This window comes from Plasmodium vivax, chromosome 3 (genome assembly GCF_000002415.2).
Source record: "Plasmodium vivax chromosome 3, whole genome shotgun sequence".
Lineage (NCBI taxonomy): Eukaryota > Apicomplexa > Aconoidasida > Haemosporida > Plasmodiidae > Plasmodium > Plasmodium vivax.
Window position 1 is genome coordinate 448,478 of NC_009908.2, and position 15,527 is coordinate 464,004.

The following is a 15,527-nucleotide window of genomic DNA, read 5'->3' on the forward strand; positions in this document are numbered from 1 at the left end:
GCTACGTTAAAAAGGAGTTCGTTCGAGGGGGTAAAAGAAGGGGGAAATGTTTTGCATTTTTTTTTTCTTTTTTTTTCTCTTTTTTTTTTTTTTATTTTTCTCTTTTTTTTTCTCTTTTACGGTGGGTGAGAGCTGCTTGGGAGAAACAAACGCACGTCGACATGGAGGAGTGGCTTCCTCGGCAGAGCGGCAGATTGGCTGCTCGGCTGATAGGCGGCTTCACCGCCTTACGGCTCCGCCGCTCCCCCGCCTAGTCGTACTTGCCGATGAAGTAGTCCTTATCGAAGTGGTAGATCCTGGCGAAGCCGTCCTCCCCGCCGGAGACGAAGCCGTCGCCGTGCGGCAGGAACTTGATGGAGTGCACCGTTCCGAAGTGGCCCTTGATGCTTCCCAACTCGTTCGCGTGGATGATGTCGTAGAGGAGCGTCTGGAACTTCCCCTCTCCCGTGGCAGTGGTGGTGACATGTTCGGCCGCCTGGCCACCAGCCAAAATGATGTGATTCTTCGGATTGTGCTCGCTCTTAAAGAGAGGAGAGATATCACACGTGTTGAGTGGTCTATCCGCTGTGTACTCATTAATTATTTCAAAATTTATTGCATCTCTTAACGTCGCAGTTCCATCGGCAGAGGAGGTTAACATAATCATTCGGTCCCTGTCGAATGCCATATTGGTTACTTCCTTCGAATGGGCTTGTATTTTTCTCATTTGATGACCATCCTCTGCATTCCAGATGACTATCTCCCCATTTTCGTGTGCCGAGAGGATAAGCTTATCAAAAAAACACCACCTCACTTGGATGCACCTACTTTCGTGCTCCTGTTTCCACACGACTGTATTGCTCTTCAGGTCATACAGTTTGATGAACCGCTTATGCTCCACCTTCAGTCTGTCCGTAGCTACAACGATCTTGCTTTGGTCCAGTGGATTCTTGTTAAACTCCACGAAACGCACCGGCCCGTTCTCCTCCATCACGGTGAGCGTCTCTCCAGTGTAAACGTCAAATATGTAAACTTTGTTCGCGGCGGAGGAGCACGCGATGCGCTTGCTGTCGTAGGTCACGTCCGAGTTGTACACGGCGCCGCTGCACTCGTAGAGCCCTTCGGGGGGGAAAACGGCGAAGTGGTGAAGAAGTAGCGAAGCGGTGAAGTGGCGAAGTGGCGAAGCGGTGAAGCGGTGAAGCGGTGAAGCGGCGAAGCGGCGAAGCAGCGAAGCAACGAAGTGCTGGTGCAACGACGGGGACGGGGTGGCAAGTTCTGGGGAGGCCTCAACACTACCCACATGAGAAGGGCACCCCGCAATCGGCACAACTGAAACGGCGCCATCTCACCCCATCACTGGTGATCACTCGCTTCACTTACCTATTTGGTTCCCATCGGCCAGTCTCCACAAAATGAACTTCTTATCCTTAAGTGGGGAAGGAGGGGGGAAAAAAAAGGAAAGAATTGTTAAACAGGTGCTCATGTGGTAAGCGCGGAAAGCACAGTGCAGGTTATACACTGGGGATGCCCCTTCTCCGGGGGAATATCCCCTGCTGCAAGCAAACACTAACCCTGCCTGTGGTGAAAAGCAAATCCCCATCGTAATTCGTGTTCACATGCGTCAGCGGACGGTTGTGGCCACACAAGTATTTCCTCTTCATCGTGGAGGGCGATCTTCTCTTTTGATAGGGTTAAAGCGGGTGACTCTTTTACCCCCCCGGGGGTTGGGTAGTTGGGCGATTAATTAGATGATTAACGAGAGCTCCCCTCCGGAGAGGCAGTTTTTTTTTTTTTTTTCCTCCCTGTGCAGTTCTCCCCTGGCGGGTCTCGACGCGACGCTGCGAGGGCCCCGGGAACGCCTCCACTGGGCACACGGGTGACCTCTTTTCCTCGTCGGGGCGGCGCGGCGCTGATGGCTTGGCTGCTCTGCGGCTTGACGGCTCCACTGCTTGGCTGCTCTACTCTTTGGTAACTCTTTCGACGCGTTTTTTTTCTCGCTGGGCCGCCTGTATCATTTTATCCTTGCCTGCGGGGCGACAGCGAGGGGGGGGAAGTGTACGTGGGTGAAAGTAGGCAGGGGCATGCATACGGATGCGAGGGTACTACTATATTTATAGAGGCAAATGCAACGCTCGGGGGATGCGCAGGTGAGAGTCGTCCTTGTAGATTTGCCCCTCTCTCCGCTTGCCCTCCTCAAATCTGTGTTGTGTTATACGTACTGGAAAAGGAGGGTGGGGGGGCGGCTGTTCAATTTGGTTTGCTGCTCAGCCGGGACGCATTCACAACTTGGGAACTTCTGGAGCATCTCAACGTGGCAACTTTCCTTTTGCTACTCTGCCATTCGCTTCGCTTCGCTTAATCTTTCGCATTTCTCTCACGTTGAGCGTTTTGCTTTTTTTTTTTTTTCTTTGTAAAATTGCAAGCCGCTTGGGGGGGGAGCGGCACTTTCGGGCATTTCGCGGCATTTTACCGCTTCGCCATTTTGCCCTTTTTTTTGCCCCTTCACGCCCAGTGCACCCCTACGTAGGCCATCAACTTGCATCTGCCGTTCTCCTCTCCTGGGGGCCCCCGCGATACGGCCAGTCGAAGGGGGGAAAAAAACCGAACGCAGGGGCAGCGTGGCCATGGACAACGGGTTAGCGGTGGACCGATGGACCTATTAACGGATGAACGGATGAACGGATGAACGGATGAACGGATGAACGGATGAACGGATGAACGGACGGACCGACGTGCCCTTGAACGGATGAACCGGCTCGCTCTGCTGCCGTCTCGCGGCGCCCCGCGCAGAGTATTCCCCCTGAGTAGGAACCGCCAAAGAAAAAAAAACGTGCCTTATAAGAAAACATCCCCGGGGTACCGCATACGTACCAATACGCGTCAACCACAAGCAGTGCTGCTGTTACATCGATGCGTATAATGCCCCCTCTTCGGGCCTCCCTACCCCTCAGGGTCCCACCCCGCGCAAACCTAGTAACGACCAGAAAAAAATAGCCACTTTTATTTACGCCCCTCTCGTTTGTTCACGGAGCTCCCATGGGAGAGGGGAAGTAAAATTGACTGTACCCTAGCACGCACTGCTTCAGTGCTGCTTCAGTGCTGCTTCAGTGCTGCTTCAGTGCTGTTTCCGCACTGCTTGGTACATTTTTTTTTTTTTCTAAACCCCGCTTCCGCGACCAGCTCCCTTTTTTCACTTCGCCGCAACTTTACGGGGAGAGAGAGCGGATCTGCATAGCAATGAAAAAAAAAATCTCGCCAAAAGGGGGGGAAGAAAAAATAAAAAAAAAAAAAAAAAAAAATCAGCGAATAAATGCCCCCCGCACGTTTGCATTTGCTGCGTTTTTGTTTCTGTTTATAAATTTAATTCTTTTGTTTAGCAACAAAGGCATACGAGAGTAAAAGTGCTGCCCACTTCTTCTTCTTCTTCTTCTTCTTCTTCTTCTTCTTTCACAATGCTACGAGATGACTTGACTGTAGGGTCAGATGCGAGTTTTTACATTTATATAATGCCTTTTTAAAAGTGACAGAAATTGCTGCGCGAAAAAAATTGCCCTTCCAACAGTTGAAAAAGAAGAAAAATAAGAAAAAAAAAAAAAAAAAAAAACTCTCTTCCCCACGAATGATGATCATTAATGCTTTAACGTTTTAGGAAAGAAAAAGAAAAAGGAAAAGGAAAGAAGTTACTCACTCAACTAGGCTACGTCGACATGTCGAGATGAACGAATGTTAATCCAGCGTGCTAACTCGTCCCCTTGCTGACAAGTTACGTAGTGTTAATGTACTGTGAGCGCGGGGGTAGTTGCCGGCCGAGCGAGCGAGCGATCGATCGATCGAGCGAACTTCTCTTCGTTTCTGTTCATCTCGTTTTGTTTCCTTTCGTTTCGTTGCATCCCGTTTCGCTGCATCCATTTTCGTTTCTTTTTATCCCTTTTCGTTTCACCTCTTTGACTTCTTTGACTTCTTTTCCTTTTAATTAAAGTTCCCCCTTACGTGGTTGCAGTTACGCACGTACGTATCGCCTGCACAGCCAGTCCCGCCGGACGCACTCGACGCTCGCTTGTTTGTGCGCGTGGCTTTAGCAGACCAGACGTTTCCTGGCCCCCCAAGTGTACCCAGAGTGAGTGCATACATGAGCGTGTGCGTGTGCCTATGAGTGTGCCTATGAGTGTGCCTATCAGTGTGCCTATCAGTGTACCTATGAGTGTACCCATTCGTATGCCTTTGCGTATGCCCAGCCGCATCCCCACGCGTGAGTGCGCTCTTCCTGCACGTCTGCTTGTACCCCCTTGTGTCGCCTCGCCACCGCCCCACTCGGCTAACTCGAAACGGATTCGTCCCGCCCTGTGACTGTTGCCCCGTTGCGTCGGTCACCACGCCGCTCAGTTGCATCGGTCACCACGCCTCTCCATTTCGTCGGTCACCTCGCCTCACCGTTGCGTCGCCGCATCGTCACGTGGGCTGTGGCTGACCGCGTCAAAGCGAAAGGAGCAAACCTCTCACCTTCCTCGGTGCGGTTAGCGAAAGTGTGCACCCCCCATCATCACCACTGAGCGTGACCATAGACTGAACATACGCGTAGGAGTTTATACGTGGCTGCTTAAGTGTGCCTCCTCTCACGTATGCGTTTCTTCCCCACGCTAACCTTACGTATGTGCTGCCTCTCCCAAAGTAGGCCCTTCCCCCCTCCCTTTGCGAAAGAGTCACAGTGGGCGCATTTGTTTTCCAGCGCTTCTTTGTTATGCACAGCAGTTAATTCTTTGGCCGCTGTTTTTTTTTTTTTTTTTTTTTATTTTAGTACTTTTTTATTTTCCTATTTTTCGCGGCGACCATCCGAATAACCCCTCGGTGGAGTACCCCCCGCGCGGAGCAAACTTTCCTTTTTGATGATTTCCTGATGAGCACTGAGGGAGAGGAGGCGCTCCCCCCCTTGTGTGTGTATGTATAGTGTATGCATAGTGTATGCCTCACTTTTGCGCGCGCCTTTCGCGGACAGCGTGTACTGCGCCTGTTTGTGTGCAAAAAAAAAAAAAAAAAAAGCCACGTGGTTTAACGCCCATCGTTTGCCGCGTACCATTTGCGGCCTACACGTTAGCGCGGATCAATTAATGCTTCTTCTTCTTCTTCATCTTCTTCTTTTTTTTTTTTTTTTTCTTTTTTTCCCTGCACACACGTATATTTTATTTTTTTTGCCCGGTGTGTCCCTCCTGAGCGTATTTTCCTCCCTTTGCCAGCCCCCGAGCGACATCACCCCTGTGTATGTTTACCCTTCCCAAATAAGTTTGTCAATCGGGCAGTGCTCCTTTCCCTCCATCCATCGTGTTAGTAGTTATACCGCCATTGAGACCACCAGCAGTGGAGGAAAAAACTTCCAGCGCGAGCGGATGGTGCGCTTACTGTTCGCATCTTTGCGTAAGAAGCCGCTCTGCACACAGTGTGGATAGCCTATCTGAAAGCGCACAAATTGGAGCGGTTGGAACGTGCACGTGAAGGAGGAGCAGGTGAGAGGATAAGCGAACGAGTAAGCGATCGGACGAGTGAGCTATCGGGCGAGTGCATTTGCCATTGCCTTTGCCGCTCCCACGCATCGCGTGCATGTATGCCCCCCCTGCGCCATCAGAGGGAAGAGCAAGAAGAGCTAGCGAAGGAATAAGCGAAGGAATAAGCGAAGGAAGAAGAAAAGGACGTAGCGAAGGAAGAAGAAAAGGACGTAGCGAAGGAATAAGGGAAGGACGCAGGAGTAAATTTATCTGCACTACCCCCTTGAAGCCCCCACACCATAAGGAGGAACCCCCGAAGCGATCGAAGCAGTAGCGGGACCGTTGAGCGCACCAGCAAGACCCCCCAAACGTACGCACGCTGCAGCTGCATGTAACGACGCCGTCTCCAACGGCACCAATTTGGACCCACCAATTTGGACCCACCAATTTGGACCCACCAATTTGGACCCACCAATTTGGACCTACCAATTTGGACCTACCAATTTGGAACCAACTCGAAGGGCTTTTCTCTCCTTTTTCCCCCCTTCGACCCCCCCGCGGTTACACAATACACGCTTGCCCACGTGTAAGAATATGTTCGCCCCGCGTCCGTGGAGAAGAATACTACCGCCAGTTTCCTACAGCCCACCCCTCCACCGCAGGAGCATTTGCCTACCGGTGATCGCCGCGTTAGACTTCCCCCCCCCAGAAGAGCACCCTCATCCGTACTCGCTTCCACACCCACCACCCACACACATCCAACCGTCGAGGCCGCACCAGTGCACCAACAAAAAATGAAAAATGAAATACTATATGGAACGACATTTGTTTTGTTCCTCATCAGCTACTGCTTCCAGCCGTTGCTCATCGACATAATCAAGTACAATGGGTGCGGCAACTCCAGCACGTTTATATTCCTCTTGCCGCACTACTTGTCTATGATCATTGTGGGGTTGCTACCGAAGAAGCAAAAGTTGAATGAGTGCAAATGGATGAAGATCTTTTTTGTTTCCATCCTGGACCTCGTAAACCAGGTATTAAAAAAAATAGGCCTAATCTATGCAGGCTCCGCGCTGTACATCATTATTGATAGTTGTACGCTGATTTTCACAGCCATTTGGAGGAGACTGCTGCTGAACAAGAAGATCAACTGCTTTCAGCTGCTCGGGATTTTGTTAATAACCTTTGGTATAGCCATAAAATCAAATAATCTCAAATTTGAAATTAACAAAGAGGAAATCATTGGAGTCATTTTAATCATCGTGAGCAACATCCTCATGGGGCTAACATTTGTTTTGAATGAAAAGTACATGGGTGAAATGGAAGGACAGAACATCGTGTGTTTAATGGGTATCTTCAGCTTTTGCTTCGTCAGCCTGTGGACAGTCATATGGACCGTTCCCAACTTTGATCATCTCATTATGGAGAATATAAAGAAGAAGCAGGGAAACATTAACACCATTTGGCTAAGTTTTTTGGGACTCTTCATTTTTAACTTCGTCACGTCGTCTACCCTCTGGTACATCATGAAGATTAGCGGATCACTCACCGTTGGAATTCTTAAGGGACTCAAAGTCGCCATTATTTTTCTTTTCAGTCATATTTTTTTTTGTAAATATGATTACAAGCAATGCCTCAACTTCCACTCCTCCCTTTCAGTTTTTTTTTGTATCTTGGGGGTCCTCATATATTCGTACAACGAATTTTTGTTGATCCTTATGAGCAAGGTGTATCTGTGCAGGCGGCCTAAGGTGATTGTCTAGGTGTGGGTTTTTTTGCGCGTGTCGTCAGTGTACAGCTTTGTGCGCTTTTTTATTATTATTTTTTTTTTTATTTTTTTTTTTTATTATTTTATTATTTTTTTTTATGACCTGTTCAGGTGATTTGTCGGGAAAAAATGTTTTTTTTTTCTGACATGTTCAGGTGGTTTGTCGGAAAAGGGTTTTTTCCCGGCGGCGTGTGCACGCGGTTTGGCTAGTCGTTTTTCTAACCCCCGTGCGCCGCCACCTGCGCAGCTTGTTTGTTTTAATTTGCTTTGTTAACCTGCTTAGACGCTTTGTTATGCGTGTTTCCCCTCTTTGCGTCTTTTCCCACGTCTCTACTTTGCGCGTTTTCCCACGTCTCTACTTTGCGCGTTTTCCCACGTCTCTACTTTGCGCGTTTTCCCACGTCTCTACTTTGCGCGTTTTCCCACGTCTCTACTTTGCGCGTTTTTCCACGTCTCTACTTTGCGCGTTTCCCACGTCTCTACTTTGCGCGTTTCCCACGTCTCTACTTTGCGCGTTTCCCACGTCTCTACTTTGCGCGTTTTCCCACGTCTCTACTTTGCGCGTTTCCCGCTTCTCTACATTGCGCGTTTCCCACTTCTCTACATTGCGCGTTTCCCACTTCTCTACATTACGCCTTTTCCCACTTCTTCACCATGCTGCCCCCGACAAAGTGACACCCCGCCCGACGGCAGCCACGCAGCATTCTTCTCCCCCAGGCACACGCGTACGTGCGCATGTATGTACATGCGGTACCTGTGGCAGCACCCATCAGATAATTGCACATGCGTTTTTCCCTCCATGCCATTTGTTCCCTTTTTTTTTTTTTAAAGAATTTGTTCAAATAACTTTTTTAAAATTACTAAGATAAGCACCATGTGTTTGTAAGCATGAGGTGTAGACGCTCCCACGCTGCGCCTGCCACGGGGTTGGCGTGCAGTCTGCATACAGGTGTATGCCCCATATGGACAGGTAGGAGAAGCGGAGAAATGTGCCCAGTGAAACTGGGGGCGAATTGTCATTTTTTTTTTTAACAACCCCACGAGTTCTCCCCCAAACTGCAATGTCGATTCTGTACGTTTTTTTTTTTTTTTTTTTTTTTTTTTTTTTGGAGAGGGAGGGAAGAAGTGCACACATGCTGCTGTACGCCTAGATGCGCACAATTGGCAGTTGTTGCAGTCACTCGTGAGGACGGGCTTCCTCCATTATTGGGGCACCCAATCGGTGAAATGGCCCCTTGCCAGGCTGGCACCTTTTCCCATTCCGTAGGCCACGGCACCCCGCATTTTCTACCCCCGTTGCGGTTCGACGTCGACCGGCGAGCTGAGCTCTGCACGTTAGCACTCTCCCTCGCCCGTTCCGTTCCTTCGCCCATTCGTTCCTTTTTTTCTGCTCCCCTTTTGCTTCTCCCCCTTTGCTTCTCCCTTTTTATGTTTCTTCCCACCGATGGGGGCATGCGAAGGTCCTTTCAAGGAAGTGCCGCAAAATCTGATACACATAGGAGAGAAAAAAAAAAAAAAAAAAGATTCCCCCATTTGGGCATCCGTTGGGGGAGGGCAGCATCTGACGAAGCCACAGAAGGGACACCCAAGCATGTGCCTACGCAGGTGGATGTGACCATGCCCTTACCACACTTTCTCGAAAGGAACAACGTCCCCTGTATATCAAATCGGTAGCCCTGCGAAAGAGCGGTCGCCTGTGCATCTCCTTCTCCCTTCACCCACCAACCCAAGTTAACCAAAATGGTAACATCGCTTATGCTATGCTGCTCTCGAGCGTCATTTGTAACAAGCGGGCTGTTATTAGGGGATGGCCCGTCCCTCCCGAAGCATCACCACACTGTTAGTGGTGCATGTCTTTGGTTAATCAGAAGAGAGAAGGGGAGAAATTACTCTGAATGGTTTTTTTCCTCCCTGTGCATCATCCTGTTGTTGTGGGAAGGCTGGTTGTCCGCGTGTTAACTCTCCTTTGCGTGCACCCGAAGAGATTACCTCCAATGCGTGTGGTCCCTTTCTTCCCCCTCCTCTCCCCTTGCAGCTACAAGAAAACCTAATCGCAGAACGGACACTGAAAGATGGGAAGGATATCTTCGTATTTAATAACTATGCCATTTGGCTAGTCAAGCTATCGCACCTGTGCATCTCCCTCTTCTTCCTCAGTGTTAAAAATATCTTTCACCTTTCACCCAACTGGGTATTTCTGGTGAGTGTGCTTTTGGAGCTACACAGAGGAGTGAGCTGCTCTCCACACATCTGAGAGACAAACGAAAGTGTGGAGATGAGACCGGGGTGCTTACACACATGTGTTTTCCTTTCCCCTGCGCAGATTTTCTTCTTCGGGTTTTTTATCATTTGTTTTTTCTTTTGCATGAGTTGGTAAGGATACACATGTGGGAGGGGGGGTCTTCCTCTTGGGGGGATTTACACTCCTTTTGGGGGGGATGCCTATCGTCACCACTTCGTCGTTGCTTCTCCCCACGTGAGACAGTTTCCCCCCCACACGTACTCCCACTTCGCAGGTACAGCTGTTTCCGCTTCATTAGGAGAGTAACAAACGAGGAGCTAATCGGTATAGAGGAGGAAATTTTGCTTTCTCCCGCTTGTGTGTTGTCCCTTTTTCATTTCGGGGAACGCCTCCTCTCTCTGTGGCCAGTCGCTACACTCGTGTAATGGCGAGGCGTCCACTCGGCTGCTCACCCTCCTACCGTCGTCCCCACTGCAGATGAAGAACTGAACCCCTCCGTGCTGAACGAAATAATTCCTCAGTAAGACGCCGCCGCTTGCTGTGCCCGAGCGGAAAGATGCGGCAACCCCGTATTGTTCCCCACGTTGCGTCATGCAGCCCCACGTTGCGCCAAGATGCTCCGCGTCGCTTCTTCTTTCCCCACGTTAACCTTTTCCTTCCCCATGCGGTCGCAGGATTTTCTTCTCCGTGAGCTCCTTTTTGCTGATAAGCGTAAGGCGAACTGGGATGAGGTGGAGATGCGGAAGAGTCGCTTCAGTCCGTTTCGCGTCTTCCCCATCGCCCCCCTCCAACCGCATACTTCCCTTTTTTCTTTTTTTTTTCACTTGGCAGCTTCTTTACCTGGGGCACCTGCTAGTCTACCTGAACGTGCAGAACGACGTCATTTCGGTAAGTGCACCCGGGGAGGAGTTAAACATTTTGCAGTACCACACTTCACCATTTTTTTTTTTTTTTTTTTTTTTTTTTTTTCCCCTCCCGTGAGACAACACTGTGGAAGTCCTCCATTTCGATCACCACTGCTCTCTCCTTCTGTGTAGGTCCCCGTAGAATCCCAAATCATTTTCGTTTTCTTTTTCTTCTGCTGCGTGTTGTACGGGGCCCTCTTCGAGTACGACAATTCGGTGGTAAGGCGGAAGAGCCAATGAGTGAGGTGGAGAGCGGCGAGAAGGCGAGCGGTGAGCGGCGTGTGGCGACGCGAGTTGATCTGCTGGAGCGCGCCACGGCGTCCTACACTGTGGACCTTCGCGCCCAATTTGCCCCCACTTTGTTTGTCTTTTTCCCCCATTGGTTTTCCTTCTCCCTGCAGGGCGTCTTCCTCCTCGGGGCCAACGGAATAGCCACTCTGGCGCTTTCCTTCTACCAGGTATGACTGCCATGCAGAGAGATAGAGCGTGGGGAGCACCTACTGGGCGTTCCCACCGATGGCACATTCGCGCAGATTGCACAGTTATGCCGATCGTGCATTCGCGAGATGGCACCCCCATGCTGATTTTCCCCCATGAACCCCGCAGGAGAGCAACCTCCTTCTCCCCTCCCTTTTAAGTGTAAGCTGAGTGTGTGCTCCGGCGCGGTCGCAAAGGGGTGGCCACACTGCCAACAGCGTGGCAACGCCTCTAACAAGGCGGCAATATCTATAAGGTGGAAGCACCTCCAACAACGCGGCAACGCCTCCAACAGCGGCAACCCCCCCGCGCAGACCGGACTCTACCTGGCGCACCTGGTTCGAAGGCACAAACAGAACAAGCTGTTCTATCGAGACCGAGAGGGGGGCTTCGAGCAAATGCTCATGTACACGTGCGCGTCAGCTTTTGCTTCGCTCCTACTGAAGGTAAGCGCTCCGCTGGCTGGGCGATGAGTTCGCGGTGATGAGTTCGCTTTGCACGGTGGCCTCTCCAGTCGGCTCATTTCTCCGGCGCGTAGGAAGGCGCGGGGGAGCGAACCCCAGTGGGTCTACCCAACGAAGAGGTTACACACTTTTATGCGGCACCTCTCATTTTTTTTTTTTTTTTTTTTTTCCTTTTTCCCCGTAGAACCTGAGTCTGATTAACTCCCAGCTGCTATCCTTCCTGTTGCTCCTTTCATCCGTAAGGGGAGAGAGTCAATCGAAATTGCAGAGGCCATCATGACCCCTTCATGGAGAACCTGAACGTGCATGTAAATGCCATACCCACTATGCAAAGCTAGCTGCAAAAATGCCCGTCTTTTTTTTTTTTTTTTTCTTTCTCCTTCTTTTCCTGTGAATAGGTCCCCTTTCTCTACGCCGACCTGAGTCTCCAAAGCATCCAACTGACTCACCAATCGGTAATTTTACTCCCACGAAAATGTGTAGGAGTGGGAGGAGGGGGGGGGCAGCCCTTCAACGTGTTTACCCATGGGCAGTGGCACCTTCCCTTTCGTGAAGTAGGCCACGCTAGATGCAAAATGAGGTAGTGCCCCTGTATATGCAACGAACTCTTTTTTTTTTTTCCCCCCCCCATCACACAGATTGGAAGTCGAATCATGCACACGTATGTATCTTCCTTCCACTCGAGCAAGAAAGCCCCTGGGACGCTGAGTTGAAAGAGGGTCCACATGCACGTATATACCTGTGGAGGCATCATCACTTTTGCTACGCACGCACGAGGTGTTCTTCGCCCGATGCACACAGTCCAGGGGGACAAGTGGTGGCCCTGTGTACCGTCCAACATGAAGTCTGCGGCGTAGCGTTCCCAAATGGTTGCCACGTCCAGTTGCGGAGTGTGCCCCCGGGATGTGAAAAAAAAAAAAAAAAAAAAAAAAGGCAGTTGGTGTAGAAATGGCTGTCCCCATGGTGGCCACATCACCATGTAAATGTCGCGTCGCCGCATCACCGCATAAACGCCGCTTTCCTTTCTTTTTTTTTCCTTTTATACTCCACCGTTTTGCCATCCCACCGATTTCTTATGAGTATTTTTTTTTTTTTTTTTTTTTTTCTTCCCCGCGGCGTTTACCAGCTGAACATTCCGCCCACTCGGGGGACAAACCAAAGTTAGCCATTTTTCTCGTCACTTTTTTTAAAAAGGGTTTTCCACCGTGTGGGATGTAAATCGTAGATGGGTGCCTACGCGCGATCTGCGCAGAGGTTGGCCATTTTTTTTTTTTTTTTGCAACGGCATCTGCGAACGTGCTGCTTAGGGATCACCTGAGGGGGGGAAGCTCCATTGGGTGGGCGAAGTGACTCCGGGTGTACGAACAGACGTTTGATTTGCTGACGTTGGATTTGCTGACGTTTGATTTGCCACGTTTAATTTGCGGACGTTGGACTTCCTAACTGACGCTGGACCAGTCCGAGGCCGCCCGCCCGTAGCGTGACGTGCCCCCCGCAGCGCAGCCCCGCCACCATGTCCGTGGGCGACAAGCTGAACGAGGCCTTCTGCTGGCTGAAGGAAGAATTCGACGAATTGATGACCGATTTGGAGGTAGACAAAGGGGAGCTAAACGTGAGTGACCTCTGCACGAAGATTAACAACACGTGGAGGAGCATAAACGGAGGAGAGGAGGAGTCCCCCCTGTGTGCAGATAGCCAGGGAGGGGGAAGGGACAAGAAAAGAAAGGAACGAATTAACCATGAGGAGCTCGTGCCGTGGAGCGATTTGAATTACTCCCTCTTCCATTACGTGGGTATTTATAAAAAGGTTAGCGAGGCGCTACTGATTGATGATGAGGACTTTTACTTTAACTTTGACGCGGACAATGTTTATGTGAAGCGGAGGTTCTCCCCCAGCTTGGCGTTCCACCCGCTGATTTGCCCCATTGACGCTGCGTATTTTAACTTCCTCTTGTTTTGCATTTCGGGGGGGGCTCCCGATAAGGCAAAGGGGGGGGAAGCCAACGGGGGAGAAGCAAAATGGAGAGAAGTAAAATGGGGAGAAGCAAAAGGGGATACCTCCATCGGGGGTGCTTCCAACTGGGGCACTTCCATCGAGGGTACCTCCAACTGGGGCACCTCCTTCGAAGGTGCTCCCAACTGGGGAAGCACTGCCCCCCCCCACCGGCGGCGAGGCAGCCGCGCGGAAATAACCTACGCCTACAGCGACGACCGCGCGTACAAGGAGAATTTCGTCGTGACGCAGGAGGCCTACGCGGCTTTGAGCGAGGAGTACACGAAGGTGCCCGGCGTGCAGCGGTGCCTGGAGCGCGGGGCGGGCGCGCCCTTCAACTTCGGCCCGCGGGGGGGCGCGGCGGTTGGCACGAGTGGAACGAGTGGCACGATTGGAGGTGGTACAGGCGATACTGGCCATATTGGCGATGCTGGCGGTACGAGTGAAGGTGGCACACCCCCCGATCGCGCCGCTCACACCGCCGCCCCCCTGAACAGGGAGGCGCTGAACCGGACGTACGCCTTCTCCCTGGAGAGCAAGACCTACATGGTGCACCCCGAAATGAACAAGAAGATCAAAATTGTGAACGGAGACATATCTGCCGTGGACTCGGAGGCAGTGGTTCTGTTTGCAAACCACAATTACCGTTTTTCCAAACGGGTATGCGACGACTTGTATTCATGCACGTTAATGAAATTGGATGAAGAAGAGAGAATCGAAATCAAATCGAAGAAGAGCGGAGAGGTCTGTCTAACCAACAGCTACGATGGGATACACAAGTACATCCTCCACGTCATGCTACCAAAATATAATAGCAAATATATCCTGGCGACCCACAACACTATGAATCTATGTGTGCAGGAGATCTTATGTGTGTGTGTGGAGAAACGGGTTCAGTCTGTTTCGATTCCCATCGTCTGCTTTGGCTTGTTCTTTCCCACTAACATCTTCTTGGTGAGTCTGATGAAGAGCCTGCGGTCGCTGCTGCTGCTCCCCCAGTTTTACAATGCCATTCGGTCAATCGTATTCGTTACCAATTCGAATGAGTTATACCTGCTGACTTTGAAGTACGCCTCTGTGTTTTTCCCGCGGTGCCGGGAGGAGATGTTCCTCTCCGCCAACATTGCCATTTTGGGGAACAAGCTGGGGTCCATCGACGTGCGCAACAGGGGCATTCGCATTTTCAAGACGCTCCGGAGGGTCACTCGCGGCGCGTTAGCAGCGGAGTCGTTAGCAGCCGGGTCGTCAGCCGAGTCGTTAGCAGCCGAGTCAGCAGCTTCCTTCGCTTCCTCCGCTGCTTCGTCGTCCGCCGCTTCCTCCGCTTCCTCTTCGGTCATCTTCAACGCGGCGGACGAGGAGTTCTTAAGCCTGCGGGCGGAGAGCGAGGGGCACCAGCATCTCTACATGCTGCAGGAGATTAAGAAAAGGGAAGAGGGCGTGCTGGGCAACCTGCAGAGCTGCCTCCGCCTCAGTTGCATCTACAATATAAAAAAAAAATTTGCAGAATTTGAAGAGGATTCTTTCCTATATGAGTACGGGGTTGACGAGCTCGGGAGGAAGACAGTGATCATCAACTTCTTTAAGTTCCCTCGAGTGTATAACTACCACTCGCTCTTTTTGTTTCTGCTGTTTCACTTTAACTCGTTTATGCGCAACCACTTTGTTTTGCTCTTCGTCTTCTCCGAAGGCATCTCCGGCGAAATCACCAACGTCTTGTCTCTCTTTAAGGACCTTTTCCAGCTGGTCTCCGATTTCCTGCACAACCTCAGGGTCGTTTACTTCTTCAATTACTCCCTCGCCTTCAAGCTCTTCATCTGCGTCCTCTACCCCTTCATCCCGGCCGCCATCTACGACAGCATTGTGTATTTGAACGGCGCCCAGGTGGGACAGCAGAGGAGCGGCCGCGGAGCGGTGGAGAAGCAGCTTTAACGCAGCTGAGACGTAGCTGATCCGCAGCTGAGACGTAGCTGATCCGCAGCTGAGTTGTGGAGAATCGACTCAGTCAGCCTCGCCGCCGCTCCACCGCCGCTCCACCGCCGCTTCACCACCGCCACAACGAACGTACATTTGCATATCACCTCACCCCCCGCTTCCTCCCCCCCCCACAACTGCAGGAACTGTCGAAGCACTTCGACGTTAAGAAGGCCTTGAGACAATGAGGTAGGGAAGACGCCGAGCCGATTCGCCCCGCACATCCCCGTTGCGTCTCCTCCTATTTATGT

The 15,527-nt window shown here is 51.1% G+C and overlaps 4 protein-coding genes across 4 annotated transcripts, besides 16 other annotated features; 3 read left to right on the top strand and 1 right to left on the bottom strand.

Annotated features, from left to right (window-relative positions):
• Nucleotides 1–27: 27 nt before the first annotated feature.
• Nucleotides 28–89: a microsatellite.
• A 22-nt stretch (nt 90–111) lies between these two features.
• On the bottom strand, nt 112–1,640 carry PVX_000590 (eukaryotic translation initiation factor 3 subunit 2, putative; the record flags this gene model as incomplete). The annotated part of the gene is made up of 3 exons (XM_024731234.1): nt 112–1,098; nt 1,360–1,405; nt 1,551–1,640. 3 exons carry the CDS (start codon nt 1,638–1,640, stop codon nt 251–253), a joined length of 984 nt encoding a protein of 327 aa, XP_024586916.1. The 3' UTR covers nt 112–250.
• Nucleotides 1,105–1,193: a microsatellite.
• Nucleotides 1,641–2,612: 972 nt separating the features above from the next.
• Nucleotides 2,613–2,683: a microsatellite.
• A 535-nt stretch (nt 2,684–3,218) lies between these two features.
• Nucleotides 3,219–3,249: a microsatellite.
• A 112-nt stretch (nt 3,250–3,361) lies between these two features.
• Nucleotides 3,362–3,397: a microsatellite.
• Nucleotides 3,398–3,515: 118 nt separating this feature from the next.
• Nucleotides 3,516–3,554: a microsatellite.
• Nucleotides 3,555–3,757: 203 nt separating this feature from the next.
• Nucleotides 3,758–3,788: a microsatellite.
• Nucleotides 3,789–3,795: 7 nt separating this feature from the next.
• Nucleotides 3,796–3,888: a microsatellite.
• Nucleotides 3,889–4,717: 829 nt separating this feature from the next.
• Nucleotides 4,718–4,743: a microsatellite.
• Nucleotides 4,744–5,058: 315 nt separating this feature from the next.
• Nucleotides 5,059–5,106: a microsatellite.
• A 1,144-nt stretch (nt 5,107–6,250) lies between these two features.
• PVX_000585 (transporter/permease protein, putative) lies at nt 6,251–7,219 on the top strand (the record flags this gene model as incomplete). Its single annotated transcript, XM_024731235.1, has 1 exon — nt 6,251–7,219. The coding sequence occupies one exon, from the start codon at nt 6,251–6,253 to the stop codon at nt 7,217–7,219; it is 969 nt and encodes a 322-aa protein (XP_024586915.1).
• Nucleotides 7,220–7,235: 16 nt separating this feature from the next.
• Nucleotides 7,236–7,293: a microsatellite.
• Nucleotides 7,294–8,272: 979 nt separating this feature from the next.
• Nucleotides 8,273–8,303: a microsatellite.
• A 349-nt stretch (nt 8,304–8,652) lies between these two features.
• Nucleotides 8,653–12,025, top strand: PVX_000580 (hypothetical protein, conserved; the record flags this gene model as incomplete). The annotated part of the gene is made up of 12 exons (XM_024731236.1): nt 8,653–8,967; nt 9,209–9,424; nt 9,548–9,597; nt 9,741–9,790; nt 9,944–9,986; nt 10,141–10,177; nt 10,298–10,354; nt 10,504–10,590; nt 10,773–10,829; nt 11,163–11,294; nt 11,497–11,550; nt 11,951–12,025. Exons 1-12 carry the CDS (start codon nt 8,965–8,967, stop codon nt 12,023–12,025), a joined length of 861 nt encoding a protein of 286 aa, XP_024586914.1. The 5' UTR covers nt 8,653–8,964.
• Nucleotides 10,377–10,406: a microsatellite.
• Nucleotides 11,431–11,459: a microsatellite.
• Nucleotides 12,026–12,191: 166 nt separating the features above from the next.
• Nucleotides 12,192–12,215: a microsatellite.
• A 150-nt stretch (nt 12,216–12,365) lies between these two features.
• Nucleotides 12,366–12,391: a microsatellite.
• Nucleotides 12,392–12,825: 434 nt separating this feature from the next.
• PVX_000575 (hypothetical protein, conserved) lies at nt 12,826–15,464 on the top strand (the record flags this gene model as incomplete). Its single annotated transcript, XM_024731237.1, has 2 exons — nt 12,826–15,186; nt 15,420–15,464. The coding sequence occupies 2 exons, from the start codon at nt 12,826–12,828 to the stop codon at nt 15,462–15,464; spliced, it is 2,406 nt and encodes an 801-aa protein (XP_024586913.1).
• Nucleotides 15,465–15,527: the final 63 nt, after the last annotated feature.